Source organism: Anopheles stephensi, chromosome 3, assembly GCF_013141755.1.
Source record: "Anopheles stephensi strain Indian chromosome 3, UCI_ANSTEP_V1.0, whole genome shotgun sequence".
NCBI lineage: Eukaryota > Metazoa > Arthropoda > Insecta > Diptera > Culicidae > Anopheles > Anopheles stephensi.
In genome coordinates this window covers 76813316-76837950 of record NC_050203.1, presented here as the reverse complement: position 1 = coordinate 76837950, position 24635 = coordinate 76813316, and the positions used below count along the sequence as shown (strand labels likewise).

The following is a 24635-nucleotide window of genomic DNA, read 5'->3' as shown; positions in this document are numbered from 1 at the left end:
TGTTCGTGGGTTCACCGAGCAGGCACGCTTCGACATCATTTTTTGAACGTTTTAATCACTTTTCTGCTGAGTATGGTACAATGAGAAGCGAGCTCGGGGCGGCGGGGCTTTCGATATAGATCGTAAATTAATCAAATAAACTAGTGAAACCGCGTCAGGGTTTTGCGATGGCTCCGCAATGTTTAGTGGTGACAGACCTCGAACGCACGTAACGCTATTAACTAACAGCGACCAGCAACGCACTTCGCAGAAGGCGCCTTGCTTTTTGGTTGCTTTTCTGGCGTACAGCTTGGAACAAAAAACTGGCTCCACTTCTTAGACGACCAAGACATCGAGCTGGATGGTTAGGGAAGAATCTGGGTGGCTTGCTCTTCCCCACCGACGCAAAGTATCGCGACCATCTTGTTCTAATTGGATTAAACAAGTTTTTTGCCTTGCTTGCAAGCACCACAAGCATGGTTCGTCGTTGGAACGAACGATCCGTTCGCGCCTGTTGGCAACATAAAAAAACCACAAAACTATTTTCCTTTTTCTCGTGAGAAGCACTGCACCGCAACGATTCAGCGGTTCACATTTTCCGCAGCATTGATATTGGCGAGGTAGAAGCAAGAACCTCCGCCTCCAGGACTTTAGATTTTTCATGGTGTTTCCGTGTGAGAAAGGTTAATTGCATCAGTAGAGGAACAAAAAAACAACCTAATAAGAGTGTATTCTGGCGAGATGCTTTGTGTAGAAACTCTTGCCCACCCTAATAAAGCTACTTCGGATGCACTCTCGGCTGCGCGGAGTGAGATTTAATAAAAACAGTTAACTTGAATAAAGATTTTTCGTTGACCAGAAAAAAACTGCTTCCCTGCTTACCACAAACTACACCCAAGTGCTTTACTGTTTACTTCCTGCTCAGTAGAAGAAACCTGAACCAATAAGATGAAGAAGTTTCGGCACAGCAACAAATCCCTTTCAGTACCACCGCAACCACCAATCATGATTCTTGGGGAAAGAAAAAGTTTTTTTTTTAGAAGGTGCACAAAAGAAGGAAAGTTCCTTCAAGCTTGTGTGCGTGTGTGTGTTGCTGTAGGATGCATTTTTCAACAAGCGCCGTTAATCTGATAGGATTTCGATAAAGATATGGTAGATAAGGATTCTTTCTCATAGAAATAGTAGTCTTTAGGAGGTTTCATACGTCATTCGGCATTTTGTTTGTTCGAATAGAACGGCTTGGGCGTATTGCTAACAGGCAATGTTTATTTATTACAAAAGGAGTACATTTTTAGTACTACTGATACTCTTCAATTCCCTTAAGCTTTTCACTTGAAGGCACTATAGAAATAGCTACAAAATTTTTACAAGGAGTTTTCAAATGTTTATTTGTGAATAATTTGTTAATATTTCTACTTCAAATCAGATGATTGTAGTATTCAAAAAATATTTTGAAATACGCCTAAAGTTTGACAATACGGCGTCTGACCGTAATCATCAATTAATAGATAAATAAATAAATACGCCTAAAGTTATGCAATGCACTGTGATTATTTTTATTACGATCTTTTGACGTTTTAGAAGTTCATCTTGTAAGTAAACTTTGAAGAAATAAACAATTAGATATGTTGACGCTCTGATGCCTGAGGCGCTGTGCTTGACACGACTGGAATAGGTATCGAATCCCGGTAAAATCAGTTCCTGTGCGTAAAACTGATCCAGCTGCGAGTAATACCAAGCCAAGGAAGCCAGTAATGGCAAGTCAAGATCTCTCGTGGTTTTCAAACCAAAGAAGAGAAGAATAACACTACAAAAATAATCTACTAAAAAATCTAAAAGTAAATAAAGAATAATTTACTAGTAAAGATTTACCATTTAACAGTTTCAACATCATGAAACTCTAATATGGATGACGGTAAGGACTGGTGTATAATGTTCAAGTTTTAAAATTTGGTTTCTTTCTCATGTATCTACGATCCTCGATTGTGTGAATGAGTCCTCTTAAAGCATTTATTACGGGTAACAAAAATTGATTTTAAATATAATTGGCCGGTTGCCGATACATTCATCGGTAACTACGCCTAAAGGTATATAATTGAGCTATTTGTTTAAATTCGTTTAATCTAGCAGAGAGGAAAAACATTCATTATAAAATAGAAATTCATTTAAATTGAAATGCATCTCATGATGCAAATCATGTAAATCTATCATCAAATATGCTACGACATAAGCAGAAACTTTGTTGCATCCGATGTTCTCAACTTAAAACCAATAAAGATAATCCATACCCTTCTCTTCTTGAAGGCAGCATTCTGCTCGAAAAAAAACCCTTCCCAGGTGCCACATGTAAGATTTTCCACACTTCGTTACTCTAGATTATTTTCGATCAATCTCAATCCGTATACCTTAGATGCCGTTATCTTCCACGCAAATGAACCTCAAAAACCACAAACAGCACAAACGAGTTGAGATCCAGAGTGGATAAATTCTAATAACATAATCCTCTCCGGACATTGTCCATCCGTTCGGACGGACGACGGTACATTATTCCCGACATAACCGTACAACTACGTACCGGTACAGTCGGATGCCGAGTCAAACACTCCCCCGGAGAGCACTCGTTCAGACGTTCAATTTCTTGATCATGTTATCCACCGTTGCATCCACCGTTGCCTTCCATCCATCACGCCAGCCAGGGAAAGATTCGAAAAGCAGCAAAAGAATCTTACCGAACTGGTGTGTTTGGAATGATAAATCCATTCGTTTGCGGTATGGAGATGAGGATGCAGTTTTCCATCGCGCCCCTTCTCTCGTGCACATTCTATCATCAAAGATTCAAACAAGATTTTTGCATCGAAATGGCAAAATAAAGCATTGGTCGTTCGAGCCATGTCTCTACGTTTTTGTGTGGTAAAAGACTACGAATTAGAAATGATCGGAATCAGAACAATCATCCTGCGAGGAGAACGAAGTTTGCAGTACTCACATTTGCCACACGACACAATGCATCCCGCAAGAAAATGTTCTTGTAATGGTACAAACTACATCGTTCCAACAAAACCACATCATACAAGCATGGGGCCACTATTCATGTCCAATTTTTATCCCATGCACACAACTCACCAACAAAACCACATCAATTCGTGCGTTCATTACAGCAGTGCGCTGTGCGCTCTGCTACTGTGACAGCTTGGAGTCGTACCACTCCATTAAGACGATCACGGAAGCAATAAAACTGAAGCTGCTGCTGTTGTTGTTGTTGGTATGGTAAATTACAGTGCGAAAGTGGATCTCGCCCGCGTCATTGACGACAAAACCGCGCGGGACGTCGATGATGACGAATTACAAAAAAGGCGTTTGCGAACAACGACGTGGAATGCAAAATACGCAGGCACTCGATGAAGCGATGCGCGATGAAGCGTGGAGCGTCACTATGGCGATAGTGAAATGTCGCGCCACACTTTGCAGGGTTACTTGACATGAACGTTGACAAACTCGACATGAAGGCGCTTTAAAAGCAATTTCAAATTAAAATTAGAAGCTTTTATGCTATTCAAATTTTTATTTTTTTTTTGTCATAAATATATGTTTACTCTGATTCTATTAAGAATATGCCAGCGTTTTTACGAGTTCGGTGGCTTAAGAATACCCATTTGAAGCGCCTGAGAGTATGCAATGTTTTTTTTTTATTTGCTCCTAATGGTATGCAATTTTTATTTTCATTGTTGTATCTGTTGAATGATTTGAACTCGAAAGTATTATTTTTCAATAGACCACAAGTATTGAAATAAATTTATTCAAAGTTTTCAACAGCTCTAGAATCACCACAGCTCTCGTCGAATAAAATTCATTTTAAAATCTAACTTGCATACCTTTAGGCGCACACCAATGTTCTAAATCATTGTGAAGAGCTAGCGCAATTTTGAAAGGTTAAACTTCATGTTTCATGTGCCAATAGTGTCTTTCTTTTCCAGGAAAACCCTTCCATCCATCACAACCAGCACCGAACCAGATCGACGTCATCAGTGACTCCCGCAGGCGGCCAAGCGCGCGCGTTGGCTGTGAATGATTAAAACTTTTGTGCGCAAAAGTTTGTCATAAACAGCTGCCCAACAGCAGGCGGAGATGTGTTTAAAGACCGTTTTGAGCACGAAACATTCGCGAACCACCCACCGTCCAACGGGCTTCTAATAAATGATTCCGAAGAAGAGGAACATCCCCGATCCGTGACATAATTACTCCAATGCGGCCTCTGCGGAGTGACCTTGAAAACCCGCTCCCGCTCATCCCTACCGCCCTCTGTCCGCCGGTACTTTAAATAGGCGACATCCTCACCGGCCCAGCCCCGGAAACCGATGCCTGCCCGATGGGAATGGTCGTTAAGTTAAATGGTTGCTGCTTTCTGTTGCCCGCTTCCGGTTACATCCGGGGAGGCGGTGGGTTGTTGCTGAAGACGTACTCGACAGTAACTTCGACCCATCGTACCCTTCGGGCGCTCAGCTGACTTTCCGATTCCGGACCAAGCGTGTCTTGCGCTGGTATGCACTCAATCCTGCATCCAATTTACGTCTATAGGATGTTGAAGCTGGGTAGGGCGTCGTTTACAAGACGCGTCATCTTCGCGCTCCCAAACGGCGGCCTCCGTCTCCGGATAGCATCATTTGCATCTCATTGTTTTTTCGCGTCATTAACGTTGCCTAAATACCGTTTTGCTTCCTTTCCGTAGAATGAGGCACGGCACGTGTTGATGATGCCAGACGGTAAAACAGTGTCCGAACACAGCCTAGGCTTGATGGGTCGGGGTCAATTAGTGTCGTACGGCCGTAGGCTGGTACAGAAGACGGTGGCTAAAAATGTAACGCTTTTCCCTCTACTCAAGCTGTGAGTATAGCGTTGCGTTGTTTTAATTGGAATATGAATTCTTCCGTCTGTTTGACCTAAATTTAAATCTCAATTTTCTCCCTGCTATTGCTTTAGTTTGAAGTGTAGACATTCGTTCATCTTTAAAATAGAACAATTTCCTGTCGTCATTTCCGAATGCTTGAAGCCTTGCCCCTTCTTGAGCACTCGAATCCGGTTGAAGGAAATGAATTTGTCAGCATTGCATGACCATTGGACAGAAGTAGGCAAAGGTTGAAGTTGAGCGGCAAATTTATTCATTAACTACGAACACCATGCGACAATTTCCTTATTTCTGTTTTACAACAGTCCAACCCTCCCTCAAAACGCTTGTAGATAGGCGTGTGAATAGATAATCGTCTATTACATATTCATGTTCGGGTTGTCTTGAGAAGTGGATGAAGGCATGGACTATCAACTCCCTGGAGGTTTCCCACTCAAAGTTCCAACACTGGTTGGTTAATCGTTTAGTCTAACACCCTAGCAGTAGGCAGTAATTAGCAGGCTGCAGCAGCACAACATGAGACCAACACGTGTGCCATCTCCTTGCCAAGCTTTCGAGAGCACTTTGGGTAAATCTTCGATGACCTACTTGAGGGCGTTTGTTGATACTGGCTGACCGCAAAAGTGGGGTTAGAAGGAGGTTCTCCTCGAGTGGCAAGTTGGTTAGTTCAAGGGCTAACCAAGGCGAAGGAGTTTTCTGCATCGGAGCGTTACACCAGTAAGTTCGGTTTCTTCTAAGACAATAATTTGAATACACCCGTGAGCAAATGGTCAGCTTCATTTGCATCTTTAGTGCTTCAATTAGGAGCTTCTGGTAAGCGAAGGTGAGCGAAAGCCTTTCCTCCCGGTAGTCAGCTGCTACGTGCCATTAAAGATGGTAAATGCAGATGCAGTGATAGTGGGACGTGTACCTGCGTTCTTGGTCGAGATGTTGAACAATATTATTGTAATGAGATGGGTGGCTTTTTTGCCAACTAAACGGAGTACTTAACGAAGTGATACTGTGTAGCAAATGGCATATTTTTAGGCGTAGTTAGCTGATCTTATTTGTCTTTCACAATTCTTGTAATTAGAATAATATAACGTGGAATAAGAACGCGTAGCGTTATATTCCACGTTACATTATTCTAATGTGCGTAATTAATATAACAAATATTAATATTCTAAGTTCCCTTTTTACAAGCATGTTAATTTGGTAAAGAAATTATAAAACTTTTGTTGCATACCTTTGGGCGTGCTAAAATTTCAGTGCTAGCGGTAGCTTTGTTCCTCAAGATATTCATGTGTTAAGACAACCTTCTTTTCCTAATGTGTTATTGAGGAAAAACGTACTACGCACTACGAATTGCATACTTTTAGGCGTTGTTAGCTTAGCAGGAAATGCAATTTTTAAACTGGTTTTGTTCATGTTTACAAAATATTTCGTTTAAATAATGTTTTTATGTGTAAACGAAAACGCCTAAAAATATGCAACTTTTAGTGTTAGTGTCTCTTTTCAACATAAAAATATTTTTAAAAAAAGTATTGCATACCTTTAGGCGATAGAAACACACAATTGTCCCAGTCTTGGCTAGGGTGAATGTTTAGCTAATCTTACCTCCATAAACCATATTCGTATGCTAATGGAACGTTAATATCGGATGGCGCAGCACGAAATCCACACCATTTTTGTTTTCATTGCCCAATCATTATTCTAATCAACCGGTTGTTTTGCTGTTGGCAGTGTATGAAAGCGGAAAGAAACAGAGCAAATGTTCACCATTGTTTATTCGGAACAAATCCATTTATTGCGTGTACTTAATGCGGAGCAATTTCTTCTCTAATGTGTAGAAAGGCAAAAACTCACGCATTACATTTACCTGAGCAGTTAGCGTGTTGGTGAAGTTTACAAATCATGGCATGAATAATGGCGTCCAGCAATGGGAGGCCACCAGCGGTTCGCGTCACAGAGTTTGATTTAATTTTGAAGAAAAGGGCTTGCGAAAGGTCAGGAATTGGCTAAGATTTCTTATGGCCTTTTTCGAAGTAAAACACGAAGGTGGGTACGATTAGCATACTGAAGTGTTTTCCCTTTTTGCGATAAGCCCACATTAATCACCGGTTGCCATAGACCATAAAAAAACTGCCACTAGTAACTTACTCTAACATGGTAAGTTATAGCCCCATTAAGACAAGTCAGTGAAACTAAAATAAACGATTAGAAAACGAATTATTTGCCTCTCGCAATGGTGCGCTTAAATCTCCCGCACGACGTTCCACTGTTTGTTGGAACTGTGCTTCGTACGCCTAATTTATAACTGGCCGCATGGTAAAGAGATAGTATGTAATGAATCGTATTTTTGCCCAACTTCGCTTCGCGCATCATTAATTAATTTCCAAACGGAACAATCAACCGTGGATTATAATTTATCGAACGAAAAACGCGAATGGCAAACTTTCTCCTGTCGCTAAATGGCGCAGGATCCCGAAACTCCGCGTTCGGTCCCAGACGGTTTATTACTTGCAGCGTTACCGTCCCGCTGGAATGCTGAGGCAAACTTTCCACCGTCCTCCTTAAGAAACAGCGTCATCTGGTGGGGCGCTCTTGAAGCAGGAGGAAACCTCCTACAACTCATTTTCTACCGCACTTTGTTGCATAATTTCTTGGGCAGACAGACAAACAGCAAGGATGGGCAGCAGGCAGCAGGACAGCCGAGAGTTGCAATAAAAGGACGACATTCTTCGCCGCGAACGAAAAGACGCCTCACACTCACGAACGCTCTAATGTCTTTTTAATTTCTTCGACCCATCCCTACGCTCGATTGTTCCTTCCGGGATGCTTCACTGTGCTTACGACCGCAACCAGGCCGAAGTAATCGGAAAGTATCCGAAAAGTACTCAGCCAACAGCTATTGCAACACGTGCTATTTGTTGCCCTAGGCGGGGTCTTGAGGAAGACTTTGTCTTTTGTTGATGTCTTTTAATGGTCGAAATTGGGGTGCGTTTAACTCACTTGATGGCTATTTAGCGTAAAGTATAACAGCAATTTGTAGCCTTGATAGCGCGCTAGGTTCTAATCGTTTCACTTGATTATTTCCCAGTTGGTGCTACTTTTATTTGAAATGCTGTTAAGATGTATAAAGTTCCTGTAATTTTAGTTGTTTAACTTAGCTAATAACCTACTCCAGAACTGCAATTGTCTTTTACTGATGTCTTACGCTTTAATGAAGCTGTTGATACAATTTTAAACCCAGACCAGCGAGATGACGCAGCTTCTGGCAAGGCGCAATTTGATTGTATTGAAGTAGTTATGAGCGCTCCGGAGCCGTCGGAGTGGTGCCGGCTTCGAAGCCGTTCGAGTGGAGCCGGCTCCGGAGCGGTCGGTGTGGAGTCGGCTCCATGTTTTACTGGAGCCGTTAGTCACAGAAAGCCAGAAATGGCAGTGACCTTTCGAGGTTGTAGTGCTAAGGAAGAAGAAGATATTGAAGTATCGTATCCGAAAAATGATCACGACTTCTAGACGGCTAGATACTTCGAATTGGGACCAAGGATAGGACCATAAGGACTCAAGGAATATTAAAACACCATTTATGATAAGTCATTTTATTTAATCTAATTTTATCGTACAATTTAAAGAAAGTTAAAATTTTAACCATATTTTCAACTTGAGTTAGAGTTTTGTTTTTTTTTTCTCGTCCCCGTCCCCGAAGCACTTGTAATACGCAGCGCGATACAGATCGCTATGGATCGCTTTTCGATTTATATTTAAAAATAAAACTTCCCTTCGCCTAATAAATCCTAACCACCCTAGAGGCATCTGTTTTCTTTTGCTTTGTTTTATATAAAAAATACAGCAGTTTTTGCACCCCTCTCTTGCTACAATAAAACACACACACACACGTACACAAAAACAAGCACACAGATAAACCATCTTAATAAGAGCCTTAATCCATCAACATTTGCTCGATGCAAGCCGTATCGGACGATTCCGTCCCGCCCGCCGTACTGGGGCCAGCACCCAGGAACTCACGCAGCTCACTATCGATATCGACCGATGGAGCTGCAGAAACGACGGGATTAGGTTGAATAATCGACTGCTGCTGCTGCTGCTGGGCGGAAGGTTGCTGCTGGGCCGGTCGGGTGAGATGGTGCGGATGGGGATGGTGCTGATGGTGATGGTGAGAGATGGGTTCCGGTTCGAGATCCATATCCATCGGCGTTGTGTCAATGTCTGTGGGGTGAGCGCCACGCGATTGGCAAAGCGAACCATGTTATTAGTTACATTTGTATTCATTAACAGCCTGGCGCGTATCCGTTTTACTTACCAACTGTTGGGGCTGGCGGTTGGTTGGTGTTGGAAATACTGCTACCGGTCGGATGGGAGGGTGCTGTCACATTTCCGTTTTGCTGTTGCTGCGGTGCTGCAGGTTGAAGCGATTGTGCAGGTACTGATGGCGGGTTGGCGCCGCTCATTGCATTCGTTGTTGGTGGAGGTTGAAAAATGTCCAATCCAGCTAAAAATAAATAGAAGGTAATCATTACATCTATTCCAAACACATCTCTTCTCACAACACTATCCAAATGATGATCCCACTCACCGGTGCTTATACCCATAGCTTTCCGCAGCGAGTGAGGATTTGCGATGGCCGCCGGTGGAAGCTGCTTTGCGATCGCCGTCAAATTGGTCGTAATCTGACCCGCCAGCTCCAGCTCACCCTCCGACGGATGCTGAATGTGCGACAGATGGGCTGGCAATGGCGCCGACAATCGATCCGTCTGTAGCTGATGCAGCTTCTGCAGCAGGTCCGAATTGGTGCTCAACGATTGCTGCAGCTGTGGACCGATTTCGGCACCCTTCAGCTGACACTCGAGCTCGTCCAGAAAATTCATATCGACACCCAGGCTCGACAGAGACCGCAAGCTATCGAAATCGATTCGTACGTTCGCGTACCGTTTAACCTCTTCGGCCACCTCGACCGGATCGGGGAACGTATGCCGGACGGCTTTGCTCTCTTCACGCTGCATGTGCGTTTCGTACAGCTTGCCGTACGTCTGCCGATGCTCACCGTTCGTCAACACGTCCAGCAGATTGTGCGCCATGCCGGCGGCGAACGGACTGTCCATCGCGAAGCGTAAAATACTTTCCGCATAATCCGCGCCCGTCTCACAACCGTACGTGTTGAGGACCATTTCCGTTTCCTCCTTGCTAAGATTGGCAAAGCGCGAATCGAACACGGGCGCGAACGAGCTGAACGCACCGTAACTGAGTGGTTTTACGATTTTTGCACTATTGCGACGATCTTCCCGGAAGCCTTGCAGCTGCCCCGTGCCGTACTGTAGCTTGCCCGTGTGCGCACCCAGCGTCACCGTTCGTTCCGGACCGCCCTCCGACTTCGTGTCGAGCAGAATCTTCATCGAAGTCGTACCGTCTTTGTGCTGGCGCAAAAAGCCCAGCTTGTGGGCTGACTTTCGTTTCAACAGTTTTGTCCGTGCGTTTAGCGCAGCACTCTGTACCTGCGCCAACACCTCATCCGTCGTCAAATCATCCACAAACGCTTCAAACTTGGTGTGTGGATTGTTTTCCAGCCGAATTTGTTTGCGCTTTTCCTCCTCTTCAATCTGCGCGTTAATGCCTTCGTCAACGGCCGCTGCCATTGCTTCGTCTGCCGAGTCGGCCGTATGGTGCTGATGATGAAAGTCACTGTCTGTGCCATCGCCCGATCCGATCGGTAGCTCGAACCCAAGCTCTTTGGCTGTCAGCTCGCGCATATACGTCATCAGCGGGCGTAACGAGCGCATCAGATTGTCCGTCTGCAGCAAGCGTGCGCCAACGTGCAGCAGCTTCTTCGCCGCCTTATGGTACACCGTCTCCGAGTGATTGTACTTGATCGCGTTCTCGCACATGAGCTTAAAATCTTCACTAAACTCCGACACCGACCCATACTCGTTGTCCTCAATCTTTTGCCGAATGGTGGAAAAGTCCATCGGTTTGAGAATGATCGACGAGTACCCGGGCGCAATGTCGTCGGTAACGGGCCACGCAAAGAACTGATGCGGATCACGCTTTTCCAGCGCTTTCAGCAGATGGTCCAACAGTTTGTTCAGTGGTGAACGGCTCTGCTTCTGCTTCAGCACGCAACTCCGCGGCTCTCGGCCGCTACAGTCCGAGTTGGGTGTTTTCGGCGCTTGGCTCGAGCTAGTGTCGTGAAAATCTATCTTACTGCCCGGTCGTGATGAGGACTGCATCGAACCTGGACTTTGCAGTGGTTCGTCCGTCGTCACTGAGCTGGGTGCTGTTGTTAGCTCTTCCTTAGGCACAAGTCCTCCACCGAGCAGCACTCCATCGTGCTCGGTAATGGATTCCTGCTCAAGATCCGACTCAAGCTTCGGAGTAAGCAACGCTTCCGGTAGCAGCGGCTTTGTTACGGGTTGAGCAGCCAGCGAAGAACTGGCCACCGCAGCTACAGCTGCTGCCGCTACCGAACTGGCCGCCGGATAGTGTACACTCGGCACCGTATCTGCCGCCGTCGCTTGGGAACTCTCATCTCCGAAGCTGTTAAAATCTTCCTCCTCTTCGTCCTCCTCCCCGTGGCTCGTATCGTCACCCCGATGCCGGTGCCGCTTCTCCTTGTGATGATGTTTGTGTTTCTTTTCACGGTCCTTTTTCTTTTTCTTCTTTTTCGACTTTTTGTGACGCTCCGGATAGTCTCCGCTGGTGCTGGTGAACAGAGTGCTACCGCCGTCCGACTGGATACCGTATGCTGGTGAATCGTTCCCATGCTCCGGCGTCGAACTGTTGCCACTAACTTTCAGTATAAGTTTTAGGCTGGGTGGACGATCAAGGCTGAACGACTTTTCTGTAATAAAACGAGGCAAGAATGTTAACAAATTGTGCAGGTAAACAGGATGCGTCTGGCGGGACACTGGAAGCCGGAAAACAAGCCGCACTAGACGGAGGTGTGTGCGTGACACATAACAGGTGACTTACCTTTGCCACTTTCACGTTCCCTGCGTTCGGATTTATGTTTCTTGTGTTTCTTCGAACCCATCGTCGATAGTAAGACCGCAAAACACCGGGATTTTATGCAATTCTTTCTGCCGATGCAAGCCGAAAACAAGCGCTACAAATGGCAGATGCAAACGTAAACAAAGCGTCATGCGAAAAGCACAGTGGGTGACCGCAACGGTCAAGGGTAAAGGCGTTCCAAAATGATGCTCTTGCGAAATAAATTTTCATAAAAACGACATCTTTTATTGGAAGTCTTAATTAAGCTATTTTGATAGGTTGGATATATTTTGAGATATTTTTAACACTTTATTTTGCGGTTCTTCATAAAAATATCGAAATCGGAAATTTGTCTAAACAGCCACTCGCTGTGCCATTTCAAACAAACCATCAAACAACAATATTGAAGACATTTCGTTGCATTATAAATTATGAAATGCAATGTTTAAGCCAACAAAATGAAACACAGGCTAAGGTTTCATGATTTTATTAAAGTTTCGTTCCCCAAATTCCATAAATTATACGACCCTACTGTACCCTCGCCACCGCGCGTGCACTGTCAACTGTCAAACGAAACTGTCAAAAAAACTGCACCACATTCCTCTAGCCACCTTGGGAGAGAAGAAAGAAAGAAAGAAAGAAAAAAGTCAAAAAGGTTGTAAAGTCGAAGCGCGTGGTTGCAGCAAAATTTTCCCAATTTTCTGCACCCTGCACCCCGGTAGCCAGCGAAAACTGGAGCGTCCGACGTGAAACGGAACTCGGCACGGGTTTCCTTTCCAGCACGGTTTCGTTCTCTAGGTTTTTCCGATTATTTTTCCCGTTTTTGTCCGGTCGGCGAAAAACGTACCACGTCGGCGGTCGTCGTGTACGAGAGCTCGCGGTGTGAAGTTGCTAGTGTGCGTGCGTGTGTGTGCGAGTGCGTACGTGTGTGTCCGTGCGGTGCTAGTGGCTGCTAGTTTCTTGGGCCAAAAGAAACGGAGAACGTGTTATCCTCCCGTTTCCGCTTTTCCGTTCCGAACATCCCGACACTGTGGGTGGCAGTTTCCACCCTTTTTTTTGTTCCGTTCCGGATTCAGTTTTTTTGCGGTCGACGGCGCCCGATTTCCGTCTCCCCCTTTTACCCGTGAGCCCTGCGCTGCACTCTAGCAGCAGTACCCCCATTCATTGGTCAGTTACGTTGCACACGCACCACCGTTACGTGTGCGTATGCGAGTGCGTGTGTGTGTGTGTGCGTAGAGTGAAATTCCGGTGCAAGGCAGTAGCGCAAAGTGCACCGTAATCCGAACGCCGAAACAAAAAGGTCCCAGAACCAGAGTAATCCGGTCACTCCCCCCTCCGCCTAGTGTGCTCCGGTGGTACCCGAAAGATAGCAACGGCGAGACGTCGCGAGCGTACACCTAGGGAGTTGAGACAGCCAGCAGGCAAGTGAGAAGTGAGATTCGTCGACCAGCGAGCGAGTGAGCGAGTGAGCGAAAAAATGGCACAGGAAAACGATAGCAACGAGATGAACACCAAGTTCAGCAAGCTCAACGTGAATGCGGTCGAGTTTGTGCCGAGCTTTTGCACACCGGCGGCGACGGCGGTGCAGACGGCGGCGGCCGCGGCCGCACCGGCGGGTACACCTGCGACGGGTTCGCCGACGGCACCGGTAGCCGGACCGCTTCCGGTAGCCGCACCAGCATCGTCGGCCACGTCGAGCGGTGGCAGCAGCAGCGGCGGTGGTGGAGGGGGCGGCGGCGGAGGTGCCACTACGCCGACGTCCACAGCTGCCACACCAACACCGCCCTCCTCGTCGGCGCCGACACCGATGGAACGGGACGAAGATCCGGTGAAAACGCCAGAAAACAATGGTAATGCACGCTTATTTTCTGTGGTAACGGAGCATTTAAAGGGAAAAAGGAAGTGTGACATGGTTTTTGGGTGGAGGCAGCGGTAGCTAGAGGAAGTGCTCCATTCCCTGCTTGCATTCCGTCCCTCCCAAGCGACGGCGGCGGACCTTCCAACGCAATATTTGACACATGTGTGGGGAAAGTGGCTCTCTCTCTCGCTCTCGCTCGTGTGCTGCTCTCTCGCTCTCGATCGCAATGCGTGATGTGTCAAAAAGCTGTTCCGCGGCCTACTACCACCACAATTTTCGGTTCGAACTCCCATGCCCGAGATCGCGAATTTCTTCTTCGTCATCAATCCACCAGCCGCAGCAGCAGCGACGGTTACCGGTTTGTACTGGCGTGTCACCGCGCAACCGGTTCTCCCCAAGCGTACCGGTGGCAGGATGGTGAATATCGCGTGTAAATCATCGTCATCAACACGGCGCGGATATTATCGCTCGAAGGGAGCGAATGCGTTCCCCCACCCCCGCCCATCCATTGTGCTTGCGTTGCGGTTTATGTGGAGCTTCGTTGGCCTCGTTTTTATGAATGGGCAGCAATCCAAGAAAGACGCCTTCTGGCCAGCACACATACACACACACACCCTGCATGATGCGCTTGGGTGGGCGGTGGCGCAAATTTGTCTACCGCTCAAACTAGACAGATACTGACAAACATACGGAAACTCGTGAGGTCCTTAAAAGAATGGCTTGTTGTAAACTAAATTCGATCTGTCTGTCTACAAACTAAAACGAGTTTGACATCACTCGTGTTCCGCATGTTTGTAATGCTCTGCAGCAGTTCTCATGCGTCGTCGTCGCCGTCCTTCGCGTTTGGGCGCAATTGATTTTCACGTGGTCGGTCGCGCTGGAACCCACTTTTCTAAGAAGTATGAATAATTGAGAGCCAAGAAGCACACACAGATGATGCAGGGCACGCAGCAACTTACCATTTTTTTGTGAGGGGAACCGTTGGAATGTCGTGGATTAATTTACTAGTGTGCTTCTCTTATGATTGTTTTTAGGAAGAAAATAAGAAATAGAGCGATTGGGAACGAAGCAGAGAAAGAGAGCGTGTTCGAGTGTGGGAGAGAGAAGGCGAGAGTCTATAACTATCACGCTATCTTAGTGCTGCCCCGATGATTAGCGTGTCCAAAGCAATTCCGTTAAGGGACTGATTAGTCTGGCGGTAGTAGGTGGTACCACCGCGTACCACCACACCACGATGATGTCATCGAAGGAATTTTATTTTATTCGGGCGGAAAACTCTTGGGAGCAAGCAAACAGCACTTTAACAGACGACTGTTCGCACAAGGACTCCCAGCACCAAGCGATGGTAAAGTCATGACACACTACCAAGGATCCTTTTTGGTCTGTGTGTGGTCTTTGCCATGGTGATTTGTGCATGGCATATCTTCATCTGCAGTGTGCCACTTCTCGCTCGTTGCTACATTAATCATTCAAACCCGTGGGAGAGGCGGCATCTTCCGAACCGTGCACACTATCCTCGTCCGGACTATCCGGCTACCGGGGATAGTGCTGGTTCCCTGCTGCCGATGAGACCGCTAACCACCGCCAAGTGCAGTGTGCAAAGTTTGGTAAAAGGTGGTGGTGCTGATTGAATAAAAATCGATGCCATATGCCACCCGGTATGGCGGCGCACGATGGTCCAAAGGGCGGTCATATGGTTGAAAAAACGGGAAGCCTTTCTTGATTTGAGAAACTCTCTAGATGTTGGTTCTCTACCGCCTTTTAATTAGAAATTTTTTTTTAATTATTGGAAATTTACTTCTTTAAACACTTTCCCCGGCCACTTTTAGCTGTTGTTGATGTTTCTTAGGTGTTAAATTTGTCCTTTTATGCATATTCAATTTGCTGATTTGATGCTCGCAAACATTAGCTGATTGTCACGCATTTATTATTCAGTACATCTGATACTTACACGACCGTAGTGGCATGCCAAGCCCTCTCTTGGTTGTAATGTTCACTAAGGAACTAACTAACAAATGCTCCTTTTTGTAAAATAATTCTTTAATTGTCGGATCATCTAAGTAGTTCGTCCGGTGGCGCCATCTAGATCTCAAATTTGCCTTAGTATACTAAATATCAGAATAATATAATTTAAATGTTTGGTCTTAACTCGTACCACAGTGTCTGGTGTACTACGATAGGATCCGGGGGTCCTGTTTCACTGGCGCGCGTTAGTCCTGTGACCTCAATTCCGGACTGACCGCCTTTGCACCGCCGCCCTGTTAGTGTGTGTGTGGGTAGTTTGAATGTTTTCTCCTTACAAAACGGATTGAACCATGGTAGCAAGGAATTGGAATTTGGTTTGAATTTGTTCCGGTAAATGACAAAACAATTTATCTATTTGCGTTGTACCGGCTGGTGGAAGGAGAAAAGCAGGAATCAATTTAACTTTGTCTCGTTTTCGCCACCGCAGGTGGGCAACCCAATTAGGCGGGATGCGTCAGACGACGATGGGATATTAATCTGCCCCTCTGGTACTGGCACGATGTTTTTCGCCTGCCAACCAGCCACCAGCAGTAGGAGTATTATCAGTGGGTGGTTTGACGTACTTCTGCAATCTTAATGCTAAACAACCGCTTCGTCACAGCCTCCGCCAACAGCGTCGTCATACTATTTTTTTTTCTTCGCAACAACAAGATAAACTAAAATATTGTTTCGTTTTCAAAACCCGACAGAAAGTGAACCGCTCGACAGTTGGGACGCGGAGGAGGATTCGATCCTGACGCCGGAAGATGAAGAAATGGAATTGGATGATGGCGAGGTGGACGGAGACGCCGCACCGAAAGTATCGAAAAAGAAGCCCCCCAAGGTGGAGGAAAGCCGAAGCAAAAAGGAGCACGTGAACGTGGTTTTCATTGGCCATGTCGGTAGGTATTGTGAAGCCTTTTTCTGGTTGAGATTGTCATTAAACGCTGTGCATGTCTTCATGCCTTATAGATGCCGGTAAATCCACGATCGGTGGACAGATCATGTCGCTCACGGGAATGGTAGATAAGCGAACACTGGAAAAGTACGAACGCGAGGCGCGCGAAAAGTCGCGAGAAAGCTGGTACTTATCGTGGGCGCTCGACACGAATCAGGAAGGTATGTATGTTATCCGGTGGATGTGTGTTCCACATCCACAGCATCACTAACACTCTTCTTCCCCAATTCTCTCGCAGAACGTGACAAGGGAAAAACGGTGGAAGTTGGTCGTGCCTATTTTGAGACTGAGAAGAAACATTTCACCATCCTCGACGCACCCGGGCACAAGAGCTTCGTGCCGAACATGATCGGTGGTGCTGCCCAGGCGGATCTGGCCGTGCTGGTGATTTCCGCGCGCAAGGGTGAATTCGAAACCGGGTTCGATCGGGGCGGTCAGACGCGGGAGCACGCGATGCTGGCGAAGACGGCCGGCGTGAAGCATTTGGTCGTGCTGGTGAACAAGATGGACGACCCGACGGTTAACTGGGACCTTGAGCGCTACAACGAATGCAAAGACAAAATATTACCATACCTCAAGAAGCTAGGGTAGGTGCTTCTGCCACCAACAAACCGTCAGTGGGATGAGATTAATGTGTTTAATTGCCGGGAGATTTTTTTTTTTCACCGTACAGATTTAATCCGGTGAAGGATCTTACGTTCATGCCGGTGTCCGGCATTACTGGGCAGGGATTGCGGGAACCAATCGATGACGCCACGTGCCCGTGGTACCAGGGCCCAGCCTTTATTCCGTTCATCGACGAGCTGCCGTCGCTCAATCGCAAAACGGACGGCCCGTTCATTATGCCGATCGTCGACAAATACAAGGACATGGGTACGGTGCTGATGGGCAAGGTGGAATCCGGCGTGGCAAAGAAAGGCACCAATCTGCTCGTGATGCCCAATAGAGTGAGTACGAGAGATCGCGCTAGCTGTTTACAGTGTCGGTCGCAACAAGTGCAATTTCAACTATCTCTATAATTTTATCACTAAAGCCGGTTTAATCCAGATTTGTTGAGTCCACGTTGATCCCAATACTGGAATTTAAGCAACGTGCAAGGATCCATCCAGGATACGATCTCCGATTTTTTATCCCCGGATAAAGCTTTGAACGCATTTACAGGGTTTCTCAGGCCAGTTCAACACTGTTTAACACTGTTTGTCACAGCTTAGAGCTATTTTTCACATAATGTTGATAAACTGTGGTCCATATCCTGTTTGAGTCCTTTATACTAAATATGATTGGCATTCACATTTATTCTATACGATTATCTCAGTTGCACTTGTTTTGCCCTTCATACTGTGTGTGTGTGTGTAGAAGAGAATTATAGCAAACGATATTTACTAACCTATTACTCCACTTCTTCCCTTCAGACGCAAGTGTGCGTTGATCAGCTGTGGTCCGACGACGAAGAGGTAACCTCGGTGGGGCCTGGTGAAAATGTGAAAATCAAAGTAAAGGTACGCGTTGTGGCAGATACCCTGAGCTTTTTTTTCTCTTAAATATGACACTAATCTATCGGGATTTTCATTTTCCTAATTCAATTTCCCACACAGGGCATAGAGGAGGAGGACGTCTCGCCAGGATTCGTCCTGTGTGACGCTTCCAATCCGATCAAGACGGGCAAGATTTTCGACGCACAGGTGGTCATCCTAGAACACAAGTCAATCATTTGTGCGGGATACTCGGCCGTGATGCATATACACTGTGCCGCTGAGGAGATTACTGTTAAGGTCGGTATTGGCAGGACGGATTTCATTCAAGGGTCGCTTTTTTTTTTTAATTTCCCCCTTTTGCTCTCCTTACAGGCTCTTATTTGTTTAGTTGATAAGAAGACGGGAGAAAAATCCAAGACAAGGCCGCGCTTCGTGAAGCAGGATCAGGTCGCCATTATGCGGATTGAATGCTCCGGATTGATATGCTTAGAGCAGTTTAAACTATTCCCCCAGATGGGTCGCTTCACGCTTCGAGATGAAAGTGAGTGTGCTTTTATCCGCAGTAAAGGATCAATTATTTAATTTGTTTCCCTCTTCTTCATTCTCACCCAGACAAAACTATCGCTATCGGAAAGGTCCTGAAGGTTGTGGAGTAATGTGTGACCAAGTCCATCCTTCTTCGGTCCAGCCACCAACACGAAAGAACCGCTCGTTTCACATTGGCAGCCCGCAGCAGCAACAAACAGTGTCCTTTTTGATCATCCACGTGCATATTGACCATTGAAAATCTCACACTCTTTACAAACCACACACACGCACACAGGCACCACACAGTCATCAGCCAACCAGCACTGCGGATACACATACACGCGCACACCCAGGCCACGCCACATCGTTCCGTCGTTGCGCGCCGCTACCCGCACCGTTAAAAAAAAAAAGATATTGAAGCAAACCGTTTATTCCTCCCAACCGTGCTTATCCGATTACCGTTACCGCGGACATCCGGTCCGAACTTTCTATTGTTGGCTGAATCGCTTACGCTCCTCTCTTCTTGGCTGTATCGACGTGCGGGCGTGTGCGTTCAGCTTGTCTATCTTCTTCTCGATTAGTGTAACAACATTCTGAACTCTCACTCTCTCTGTATGCCCTCCCATTGTCTCTATATCCCCCTCTCGGTCCGAACCGTACCATAGATGTGGAATTGAATCAAGCCCGTGTTTCTCTGCCGGTGTGCGAGCGAAGGAACACCCGTATTATAGCTATATTATTCGAGCATTAAATCACACGAACCAATCGCGCGGACTCGCACACACACACACATTAAGCCAGCGAAATAACCTCTGCCCAGGGCCCAGATTAGAGGACGAGATGACGGGTGACGCGCGAACCCACTTATGAGCAACTGTGTACAGGCATGTTTTTTACACCCATCTCCCATTACCCCCTCCCACCACCACAACACACCAGCTTCCTTCCGAGCAGGGTAGTGGGCCCCCTCCAATACACCGTTGGTGGGCAATCGTGGCAGTGGGCTCAAAACAAAACTCAGTAAAATGTAACAAAAAAACAAATGGAAAACACCACACACAACAAATCGCAAACGAGCAGCAAAGCAGCGTACACTTATATAGGCTAAAACGGTAAAGCAAATGACACGTGTCGACTGAATGAATGAACTGAATGAACGCTCCGGTTTGGTCCCAGCAAGCACCTAACGTCAGATAATGAACCTCCGGTGTGCCGACGAGTGCGATACCCGGCAGAGAGCAGCTAATATACGACGCATGCATCAGGAACAATAATATTAAACATGATAATCGTAACACTGTTTTGGAGAGTGGAGTGAACTAAACGCCGGGAAACATGAAACAGGAAGAGGAAGGATACGCGTGGAAATGATCCGCGAATATAAAAACGGAACAGGAAAGGGCGTTGCGATTTATTGGAGATCGATGATGGCAAGCAAGCAAGAAGTAACAGGAACGCAACCGCACCAGCTAACCAGACACAGGTGGTCGAGCGAGAGAGAGAGAGAGAGAGAGAGAGAGAGAGAGAGAGAGAGAGGGTGAGTGATAAGTAAGTGGAGTGGTTAAAATGAACGCGCGGCGGGGACATTATACAAAAAAAGGAAGGGAGCAGCATCCAAAATCTGCCCCGTTTTATATCCTCCATCCGCGCAGAAGAACTTTTAAAGTTGCCGCCACCACCACGCATCATGTTGTAAGAGAAGAACTTTGATTGTTTGTCTCTGTTTGCAAAGTTTTGTGTATGTGTGTGTGTTTTTTTTTCCTTTTCACTCCATTTTTCTTTTAAATTTTCATCCCCATTGTGTTATTGGTGTCGAGAGACACACGCGAAGCAAAGCAACGCATAACGCAAGCTCGAGAGGGAGAAGGATATGTAGTAAGGTAACAAGCAAAGAGCAGAAAATGGGATTTGCGCTGGCAGTGATGGCTGATAGTCGATCGGTTTAAGGGGGAAGATCGGGAGAGCTATATGGCCAAAAACGAAGCAAACAAAGTAAGGAAACCGGAAGTACACGAAAATAACGCACGAAACCCAATAAACCGCAAAGGAGCCGCGGAAGCATGAGGATTGTCTAACGAATTATGGTTTGCTATCCATAAGTTATCGCTATCGTTGTACTTGTTGCATGGTTATTTTTTAAACATCCATTGATTGATTGGTTCTGTGTTTGTTTTCCCCCTCCCTTTTTTCGCTTTTGCTATAAATGATGCACGGTTTATTGTTGTAAGGTTTCTCTTATTTGCTTTTACATTTTTCATTTGCTACTATTAATTGGTTCTAGCACACACACACACACACGCGTTCAGGAACGCATATATACGATCGTTCGGATGAACCAACCAAAAGAAATGAAAGTGTGTGTGTGTGTGTTGTTAATAGGATATTATAAATGAGGGGAACGACACAACAATCGAGTTGAGTTTGACAAAAAAGTTTGCAGGCAGATGAAAACAGTTTTGTTGGTGCATTAAAAGCTGCGCAGCAAACAAACAGAAACAAAAACGAGAATGAACGGAGCAACAACACAAAAACACACACACAACAGTGCATAAGAGCAGTACGTACATATACATATATAAGAAGATGAAAACTGAACTTGTTAAAGCAGAAGAACGAAGGAGAAGTAAAAGGCGAAAGAGACGCAAGCAAAAACAAACATCCCGTGCATGCACTCAGCTACTCTACATCTAATCAAAATACGGTAAACAAATTTCCTATTAAACAAAGCAGAAAACCAGAAAAGAGAACAAACAAAAGGGCGACAACAACCATGCATATTGTGAATATGTTTTTTTCCTTTTGGTTCGATTGTGTGTTTACGTTTGTTTTCAACTACTTGTTTTATTTTGATATTTTTGACGAAAAAGGGAAACAGAAAAGCTAGAAAACCATGCTAACGAGCGAAAACAGTAATGAAACACAGCAAACGAAAGAGAAAGAGAGAGAGAGAGCAGGAAGGAAGAAAATAAAGAGGTCTCTTTTTGAAAATGGAACGCAACGGTCGTCTACGTTTGGATTCGAAATGGCGGACCACCCCGTCTGAGTGTGAAGAGGCTGACAGGGCTCTGGTGAGTAGACACGCTCTATAACAATTGTTTGTACTGGACTTCCTGGGGAATCCCTTGGATGCTTCTTTAGCTCTGCAATCTTTTTCGATGTTGACCTGTATTTACTCTGTATTGACTTGTGTATGACTTGTGCTACCAATAAGCTGTCCTTGCGGTACAATTATCTGAGGTCTGAAGTTGCTCCTAAGATGTTCATCTGTATGACTCTCACCGACCGTAACGTCTTTCAGTTTTTTTATGTTCCAGGTTTACAGGTGAACTTTGTAGGATATACATGTTTGGTTGGGTCAATTATATGTCGACAATCGGTGAAACTCCAAATCCAAGTTGTAGTTATGATTTTCCAGAATCCTCGGTTTAAGACATCACTTCTTAGCTCTCGGATCACCTGTTGAGCTTCAAAAGCAAAACATAAGCAAAATGATTCAAAAATTTCTTGTAACGTTCTGTAATCTGAGTCATTACTCCCTAGAAGCAACCCTAGTGTTCGTTTTTGAAAATCTCCCAAACTTTAAGGTGAAGCCTTCATACTTCCTTCTCCGAACCTTCAGCAAGAGCTTTTGATTGTGAGCGTTCCGAAGAGGACTTACAGACTGTAAGCAGGAGCGTAAAGTAATCAATGCAATCTACACTTACTCGCCTAATGTTTGATAAGTTCTATTCACTCAAGAATTATCCATTCTTAAAGACCATTCACAGCTGCCAGGAGTTTACGTTGGTCAAGGACACACTTCAGCACCCTCTACTACACTGTGTCTAAGAAAACCTAATCTTTCAAGACCCCGGCCCACAAGACAGAACCGTTTTAGGGCCCGTGGACCAAGGCGTTTAATTATGTTCGTCATGCATCCACCACCACCATGCCCGCGTGATAGCGTGGGACCCAAATGGGTCCGATAATTTGCCCCGATCGATCGATCGATTGATAATAATACGCGCCCAAAGACGTGTTGGACGTTTGGAGCAGCAGCAGCAGCGCCAGAAAATTGTTCTACGGGGAGGAGAGCACACTGGCTTATGCTGGCTGTCCTGCCACGAACAAGTTACATTCGATTCCATAATAATTATACACGTCTAATGGTGGTCGCAAAGTTGGTAGTGTGGATTGTGTACGACCGATATGAAGACGCGGTGTCTCTGTACCGGGGCAGAATTGATAGCCGGTTCTTGTAACGCAGAAGAGACGCTTTTAAAGCTGGTTTGAGGTGATATTATGCTCCCCGGCCTTTTTTTTTTTGGTTTGTTTCTTCGTCTACCATTCTTGGAATCTTCTTGCTTGCAAGGAGGCGCACTGTTGCTTTACTCAAGTGTTCATGTGCTCTGGTGTCTCATTCTTCGCTTTTTTTTTGCGCTCCCTCTTACCGGAGTTCTCCCGCAAGAACTGGGATCGCGGCAAACAAAACAACAACAACGACGCACAACTCATCGCACCCTGCGTCCTGCAATGAAGGGTTCCCGCATGCTCCATTCTATAAGGGGGAGCACTTCCAATGAACGGGGCTGGAGGACGCATGCTGGACGGACGGGTGTGAGGGTAACTCGCGCGCGTAATAATAAACTCCGGAGAGGCGAAACAAACCGTTCGCGAGTGCGTTCAGTTAGTGTTGACGCGTCGTGCCAGAACGTTGGCGTCCGAGAACTCCGTACTGCCTGCTGCTGGAGAATCGCTCCGGGGGCTTTGTGTACTCCAGTTGGTGTCTGTTGTTCGGGAGCGATAAACGCGCCTGTGTGTGACTGTGCCGTGCTGGGGTGTTCTTTGTTGCATTCCAGTCTTATAGGGCTTTGTTGCTTATGCTCGCCTGACGTCAACATCGATCGTGACTCGCGGCTCGTATGCTGGGAGAGATTCCTATGGTGGTGCGAAAGGAAAGAATCCAGTGTTTCGCCTAAGTACGGACAAGTGAGCAACAGTTAGCGTTAGTCACCAACGTGTACACCCAAGTGCCCAAGTTGACGAGCATCGTGTGATATACGAGAAGGAAGGACGGTTTTACGCACGATCAGATTACTGCTTCCGAGCCGGGGCAGAACATTTGGGCAGAGCTTCGAAGCATCAGTCATTTGAGAGGTATGGCATTTGTTTCGCCCTGGGCGTTGATTTCTTTTGTTACAAAAGCAAGTAACTACTGCGATGTTAGTGAAGGCAAGTGTAGCAAAACATTACTGATAAGGATTATCACAGCAATGACCTCGATGGTGGAGGCTTTGAAGCCCTCACTCGGCCCCGTGTTTGATTGTGGTGCTCCATTTACCAGGAGACCTCAGGTGCCTCTCTGGTCGAGGAGCTATTGTGAGGATTATATTTCACTGTGGAATGTACAACTGATTGCTGTGTCGTAATACGCACAATTATTCTCCTTATCGAGTCACATTACTTCATCAGCAAATAAATGGCCGATAATCGGAACGGAGTGGGTTGATATTTTAAAAACCATTTAAAAACAAACCGGGAACTGGAGTTTGATTGCGTCAATAGACTTTTCTCGCAGCATCCCTCTTAACTGCAGGCGCCCCCCCGCTATAATGCTGCTGGCCTTTTTGTCAGCAGTGTCCGTCTGGTGACGTTCGTGTGGTCCTTGAGATTGAATATTTATAGTTGCAATGTTCAGAATCGGCGGCTTGCAATGCAATTGCTTTTGCCAGTTAAGCGGCCCCGGTGACTATATCTCGGTGAACTTGTAAGCGTGCAAAGGAGGAAGCTGGCTACCTTCAGGTGACATCGATCGTGAAAGTGAAGGTTCGCCGTTCGTTCCCAAGTGGTCCGGAATTGTTCGAGAAGAACGCGCCAGGCTGCCTGGGAGGCTCGATTACCGATGGGGCTGGAGTATGATGATCTTTCATTTTTTTCTTCTTAAAACTCTTTGCTTTTGGCGCCAGT

The 24635-nt window shown here is 46.1% G+C and overlaps 2 protein-coding genes across 2 annotated transcripts; one reads left to right on the top strand and one right to left on the bottom strand.

Annotated features, from left to right (window-relative positions):
• Positions 1-8444: 8444 nt before the first annotated feature.
• Positions 8445-12014, bottom strand: LOC118510868 (bromodomain-containing protein 7). The gene is made up of 4 exons (XM_036053216.1): positions 11849-12014; positions 9459-11717; positions 9186-9374; positions 8445-9091 (listed from the first exon to the last, which is right to left on the bottom strand). The coding sequence occupies exons 1-4, from the start codon at positions 11907-11909 to the stop codon at positions 8805-8807; spliced, it is 2796 nt and encodes a 931-aa protein (XP_035909109.1). The 5' UTR covers positions 11910-12014; the 3' UTR covers positions 8445-8804.
• Positions 12015-12506: 492 nt separating this feature from the next.
• On the top strand, positions 12507-21307 carry LOC118510865 (eukaryotic peptide chain release factor GTP-binding subunit ERF3A). Its single transcript, XM_036053211.1, has 9 exons — positions 12507-13716; positions 16439-16630; positions 16701-16847; positions 16925-17273; positions 17360-17633; positions 18099-18185; positions 18282-18458; positions 18534-18702; positions 18774-21307. Exons 1-9 carry the CDS (start codon positions 13344-13346, stop codon positions 18815-18817), a joined length of 1812 nt encoding a protein of 603 aa, XP_035909104.1. The 5' UTR covers positions 12507-13343; the 3' UTR covers positions 18818-21307.
• Positions 21308-24635: the final 3328 nt, after the last annotated feature.